Below are 7,011 nucleotides of genomic sequence, written 5' to 3' on the forward strand. Positions count from 1 at the left end.
GCCGGTCAGCCTCCAACTGGAAGACTTCCACCGGTGGCATCGGGAAGAAGGCTTTTGTATCAGAGCATGTTCTGGGTCTGGGTCAGAGCTCAACACTAGGGGATGACATCGTCGACGGAATGGGAAGGCTGTTCGTAACCGTGATCGAAGAATGCTGTGACAAAATTTATATCAAGACACCGACCATTCGGAATGTCGAACCAGGAGAGGACTTGCAGAATTGGACCGCCATCCCGTCTTTGGTCCACGGGGAGTCTTGGTAGTGTAGAATTGTAAAACCTTTTGAAAAGAAAATGCATGGTCAATTGAGGCTTGAACTGTGCCTGTACTATTTTGTCAATTGCCTCCTTGAACACTCAGACGTTCCTTTCCGATGAAATAAAAAGAATTGCTTTCTTAAAATTATTGCAAACTTATTTATCACTTCATTTATACTTAGTTTTTCTTTTCAGTAATCAAAACGATAAAAAATCGTGTTCTGCGATTATGACATGTAATGAAACCCTTGAGCAAAGCAATCCATATTACAAGGAATACGATGAAAGCATTATGCCAGATAATCTCCCACAAGAGATCGAACAGTTAGAAAGACAAAAAAAACCTAACCTTGAAGAGACAGAAGTGGTCAACATGGGAAGCAAAGAAGATGTGAAAGAAACTTGAATCAACATCCATTTAGAAGTAGAACAGAAAGAAGAATTGGCCGAACTCCTCCGACAGTACATCGACGTATTCGCATTGTCATATGACGACATACCCGGATTAAGTAACGACATCATTTCGCATCGATTGCCTACCGATCTTGCCAGACTGCCAGTCAAACAAAACCCCAGAAGGTTCAAGCCGGATTTGAGTTTGAGGATAAAAGAAAAAGTGACGAAAACAGATAGAGGTGAACTAGTGAGAGTCACCAATAATTCCACATGGTTGGAAAATATCGGACCGGTGCTAAAGAAGGATGGGAAGATCGATCAAGATATGTGTGGATGGATTATCAAGATCTTAATAAGGCCAGTCCAAAAGATGATTTTCCTTTACCAAACATTCGTATCCTCATCGACAATTTCACGAAGCACAAGCTGCAGTCATTCGTGGATTGTTTCGCCGGGTACAATCAGATCCTAATACATGAAGAAGATGCAGAGAAGACATCGTTCACTACACCTTGGGAGTTTGTTGTTACAGAGTCATGCCATTCAACCTCAAGAACACTAGTGCTACTTACATGAGGGCCATGATGACCCTCTTTACGACATGATCCACAAAGAGATCGAGGTATATGTGGATGACATCATCATCAAATTTCAAAAGAGTGCAGAATATTTGGACGACCTAAAGATGTTTTTCGAACATTGCGGAGATACAGTCTGAAGTTGAATCGCGCAAAATGTGCATTCAAAGTCCTTGCCAAAAAATTGCTAGGTTTCATCGTAAGCAGGAAAGTGATAGAATTGGATCCTTCAAAGATCAAATCCATTCAAGACTTACCGTTGCCTAAGAGTAAGAAGGATGTGATGAGTTTCCTTGGCAGATTAAATTATATCAGCAGATTCATATCTCGGTCTACGGCAATTTGCAAGCCTATTTTCAAGCTGCTGAAAAAGGATGCCACTACAAAATGGATAGAAGAGTATCGGAAGGCCTTCAACCAGATCAAGGAGTACTTGTCAAATCCACCAATATTGGTTCCTCCCGAGCCCGGGAAGCCATTGTTGTTATACTTGTTAGTTCTGGATAATGCATTTGGATGCGTGTTGGGATAACACGATGAAACCAGGAGGAAAGAGCAAGCTATCTACTACTTAAGTAAGAAGTTTATACCGTGTGAAACCAAATTCACTCTGATAGAGTGCACCTGTTGTGCTTTGACTTGGATCGCCTAAAAGTTAAGGCATTACATGTCGGCATACGCCACATATATAATATCTCGGCTCGACCCACTCAAGTATATCTTTGAGAAGCCGATGCCTACAGGAAAGCTAGTCAAATGGTAGATTCTTCACAGAGAATTTGACATTGTGTACGTAATGCAGAAGGCCATCAAAGGAAAAGCCTTAGCTGATCACCTTGTAGAGAATCCAGTGGACAAGGATTATGAGCCGCTCACTACATACTTTTCGGACGAAGAAATGTTGTTCGCCGGAGAAGACATTGCAGATTCATACCCAAGATGGAGAATGTTTTTCGATGGAGCAACAAATTTCAAAGGGGCGGGAATTGGACCAGTCTTAATTTTAGAATCACTACAGCATTATCCGACATCAGCAAAGATAAGGTTCCCCTGCACCAATAATATGGCCGAGTACAAAGCATGCATCCTCGGGATCAGGATGGCGGTCGAAATGAACATCAAAGAGCTTCTGGTCATAGGAGATTATGATCTGTTGATACATCAAGTTCAAGGAGAATGGACCACCATTAACATTAAGATCATTCCGTACCTGCATTGCGTAAAGGAGTTCTGCCAGAAGTTCACAAAGATCTAGTTCAAACACATTCGCAGGATCCAGAACGAGTTTGTCGATGCTCTCGCAACCTTGTCATCCATGATCCAACATCCAGGTAAGAATTACATCGACCCTATTGAGATAGAGATCAGGGATCAACATGTGTATTGTTTCCATGTAGATGAAGAGCCGGACGGTAAGACATGGTACTACAACATCAAAAGGTTTTTTGAAACAAGAGAGTACCCAGAGAATGCCACCAATGGTCAGAAGCGAGCACTCAGAAGGCTAGCAAATCACATTTTCCTCAATGGGGAAGTCTTGTATAGGAGGACCTCAGACTTGGGTCTGTTAAGCTCTGTAGATGCTGCTGAAGCGATCATATTGCTAGAAAAAAATACATGAGGGGCATGCAGACCCCACATGAACGGCTTCACCTTAGCCAAGAAGATTTTAAGAGCCAGATACTTTTGGATGACCGGGGAAAGCGATAGTATCCGCTATGTGTAAAAGTGTCATGAATGCTAGATCCACAGGGATTTCATCCGGGTTCCACCCAATGAGTTGAATGTAATGGGTTCACCTTGGCCGTTTGCCTCTTGGGGCATGGACATAATCGGACCCATAGAGCCCGCTGCATCAAATGGACATTGTTTTATCTTGGTAGCCATTGACTACTTCACCAAATAGGTCGAAGCTTCTACATACAAGGCCGTCATGAAGAAAGTAGTGGCAGATTTTGTCCGTAACAACATAGTATGCCGGTTCTGGATACCCGAGTCAATCATCACTGACAATGCAGCCAATCTTAACAGTGATCTCATGAGGAAATTTGTGAGAAGCTCAGAATATTCCACCGTAATTCTACAGCCTACCATCAGTAAATGAATGGAGTAGTTGAAGCAACCAACAAAAACATTAAAATAATTCTACGAAAGATAGTGGACAATTATAGATGCCACGAGAAATTATCCTTCACCTTACTGGGTTATCGGAACACCATGAGAACATCCACTGGGGCAACGCCATACATGTTGGTATATGGCACCGAAGTTATGATACTCACAGAGGTTGAGATACCCTCCTTGAGAGTCATTCAGGAAGACAAGTTGGAAGACGCCGAATGGATAAGGATCAGGCAGGAGCAACTCATGCTCATTGACGAAAAGAGAATGGACACAGTGTGCCATGGTCAGCTATATCAAAATAGGATGGCTAGTGCATTCAACAAGAGGGTGAAACCTCGCCAATTTACACCAAGACAGTTGGTTTTGAAGAAAATATTCCCTCATCAAGAAGAAGCCAAAGGAAAGTTTGCACCAAACTGGCAAGGTCCTTACGTGGTCCATCGAGTGTTGTTGGTAGGAGCTCTGATCTTGGCAGAGATAGACGGAAGAGTCAGCATGAAGCCTATCAACTCAGATACAATCAAGAGATACTACATTTGAAGATAGTAGAGTTAGGTTTTGGATTGCAATAAAACTACGCCTGACCTGACTTCCCGCGGTAGGATATGTAGGCAACCCACATAGGGTTTAGTCTCTCTCCCCACTCTTCTTTTGAATAGAAAATCCAAATATCATTTTGTATGTATTCAGAACTATGCCATGACTTGATTTCCTTTGGAAGTAATACGTAGGAAATCCTCATCGGATTCAGTCATCTATTGTAATTGAACTACGTTATAGCCTGATTCCACTTGGATACGCAGGCAGTCTAAGTCAGACTCGGCCACTTCATTTCCAATATCTCATAATTTTGCATCTATTGTAATCAAACTATGTTTTGACCTGATTCCATTTAGACATGTAGGTTGCCTGAGTCAGGCTCGATCATCATCATATTTTCTTTACCATTACGCACGAACTATGTTCATACCTGATTCCGTTTAGGATACGTAGGCAACCTGAAAAGGTTCGGTCATAACACTAGAAAGTCTTTGTAATGCATTAATTTAGATTAGGAAACAATTGAGACAACAGGAAACTACATCATTAAAGGCATCACCAGGAATTGACATCAACGGGACAAGATCTTTAAGAAGCAATGTTCGCGTCTTAGAGAATTTCTAATAAGATAAACGATTTTCAAAATGTTTTCTAAAATTTACCATTCCATCTACTGGACTTCATGGCGTAACCTCACCAGGCCCGAGGCAAAGCCAAGACTACAGTCAACACAATCCAACACCCCCTACTAAGAATTTTTCTTTGAGCGCAGGACCAGCAGGATACAAGGCAACGTTAGGGGACGCTGGGGCAGTGATGGATCCGTCACTAACTCAAAACTATCATCTCTCTTTCATTATTTAAATTTTTCCTCATATAGCTGAAAACTAACTCTCAAATACTTTGCAGGTATTTCAGAACTAGGCAGCCGATGAAAGTGGAGCATATTGTAAATAGCAAACCGCCTGCTCAACAAAGCAGAGCATGTTGTATATAGCGAGCCGCTGTCCCTGCCAACCGGAGCCATATATATAGCAAACCGTTAGCTCAACCAAGTGGAGCATGTTGTATATAGTATGCCACTAGCCCTGCTAACCAGAGCCATGTATATAGCAAACCGTCAGCTCAATCAATCGTAGCACCCTGTACAAATCGAGCTGTCGAATTTTCCAGTCAAAGCCCTATATATAGCAAAATGTTCACTTCGCCAACAGTAGCATTCTGCACCGCTACTCTACTATATCATAGATTACAAGTAGATAGTCGCAAACCTCGTCACCAACATTTTGCCGATCGACGACCGCACTTTAGTTTTGCAGTCAAAAGTATCTCTATAACGACCTAACATGTCATTTTGAGCTCTAGCATAACATTCGATGGTTTGAGACCTTTAGTAGCTTCACTTAATGTGTTTTGACTTGTACGCATAGTCGGAATTGAATTTCGAAAAGTTCGGAGTTGATTCAGATGAAAAAGTTTTATTTCGGAAGCTTTAAGTTGGAAGAGTTGACTAAGGTTTGACTTTTGAGTAAATAATCTCGGAATCGGTATTTGAAGGTTCTAATAGGTTCGTATGATGATTCTGGACTTGGGCGTATGTTCGGGTTGAGTATCGGGTCTCATGGGAGCATGTCGGCGCTTATTGTGGAAAGTTAACATTTTGAAGGTTTTAAAGTTTCCTAAGTTTGGTTTGAAGTGGACTTTGGTATTATTCATATCTGTTTGGGGTTTTGATCTTAGGAATAGGCTCGTATCAGGATTTTTGACTTGCACGCAAAATTTGGCATCATTCCGGGATGTTTAAGTATGAATCGACCGCGTTCGTCAAAGTTTGAATGTTGTAAAGTTGAAAAGAGGTTTCGATCGTCAATTTGTACTTTTGATGTTGTTTGGTGTGATTCGAGGCCTCGAGTAGGTTTGTGTCATGTATTAGGACTTGTTGGCATTATTGGACGGGGTCCCGAGGGCCTCGGGTGTGTTTCGGATGGGTAACGGGTCATTTCGCCATGTTGAGCTGCTATTTTCTTAGGTCTGGTGCGTCCTTCTTCGCTTTCGCAAGGAAAGGACCGCGATCGCGAAGGTCTGTGGGGTGTTTATCCATTTTCTCTTCGCGTTCGCGAAGGTCTGTGGGGGTGTTTTTCCATTTTCTGTTTGCGTTCGCGATTAGGGGCGCGCGTTCGCGAAGCCTTGGAAGAGGCAGTGCTTCGCGATCGCGAGTGGGATTACGCGATCGCGTAGAAGGCAGGCAATTGGTGGGCACAACAAAATCTTCTATGCGTTCGATTTTCTAGAGTCGTGTTCGCATAGAGGCGGAGGAATTGGTCACGGGGTTCGTGACCAGTGCATCGCGTTCACAAAAGGGAATTTTGGTACTGAAGCAGGATGCTCTTCGCGAATGTGAGGGTAAGGCCGCGTTCACGAAGAAGGTTGGGTTGGGTAGTGTCATTTTAAAATGGGGGTTTGGCTCATTTTCACTTCATTTCTACATGGGAGCCGACTTTGGGAGTGATTTTGGAGCACCATTTTCATCATCAACCAGGAGGTAAGTGATTTCTTCTCATTTTGAGTTAAATACATGAATTACACATGGATTGGAACATGGCAATTGGTGGAAATTGTGGGATTTTGGTAGAAAACCTAGAAATCGTATTTTTTGATTTTGACCGCGAAGTTTATCTTCAAGAATTTTCGAAATCCGGGCACGTGTGCCTGAGAGTTGACTTAGTTGACTTTTCGAGCGGATTATAAATTGATAAATTATTCGCATTGGAGTATATTTTGATTGATTTGCACCTTGTTTGACTAGTTTAGGATTGATGGGCATGGGTTTGAGAGTTAGAGAGGCATTGGAGCTGATCATGGAACTTCGAAGCGAGGTAAGTCTCCTGTCTAACCTTTTGAGGGTGAAACTACACCCCTAGACCATGTAATTGTTATGGGATACAAGTTGTGGGAGCTACGTACGCACGAGGTGACGAGAGTCCGTACGTAGCTAAAGCATGTTTATGTCTGGGTAGACTTAGGACTTTATCATGTAATATTTGAATTATTTGAACTCATTCTGCTGGCTTAATTAATTGAACTTATAATTGAATATATATATATATATATATATA

General features: G+C 42.1%; 2 protein-coding genes across 2 annotated transcripts; both read left to right on the forward strand.

Annotated features, from left to right (window-relative positions):
• The first annotated feature begins 2,027 nt into the window (after nt 1–2,027).
• Nucleotides 2,028–2,852, forward strand: LOC138894295 (uncharacterized). The gene is made up of 2 exons (XM_070178983.1): nt 2,028–2,437; nt 2,504–2,852. The coding sequence occupies exons 1-2, from the start codon at nt 2,028–2,030 to the stop codon at nt 2,850–2,852; spliced, it is 759 nt and encodes a 252-aa protein (XP_070035084.1).
• A 479-nt stretch (nt 2,853–3,331) lies between these two features.
• Nucleotides 3,332–3,895, forward strand: LOC138894296 (uncharacterized). The gene has a single exon (XM_070178984.1). It carries the CDS (start codon nt 3,332–3,334, stop codon nt 3,893–3,895), a length of 564 nt encoding a protein of 187 aa, XP_070035085.1.
• Nucleotides 3,896–7,011: the final 3,116 nt, after the last annotated feature.

The sequence above is a fragment of the Nicotiana tomentosiformis genome, chromosome 6, assembly GCF_000390325.3.
Source record: "Nicotiana tomentosiformis chromosome 6, ASM39032v3, whole genome shotgun sequence".
Lineage (NCBI taxonomy): Eukaryota > Viridiplantae > Streptophyta > Magnoliopsida > Solanales > Solanaceae > Nicotiana > Nicotiana tomentosiformis.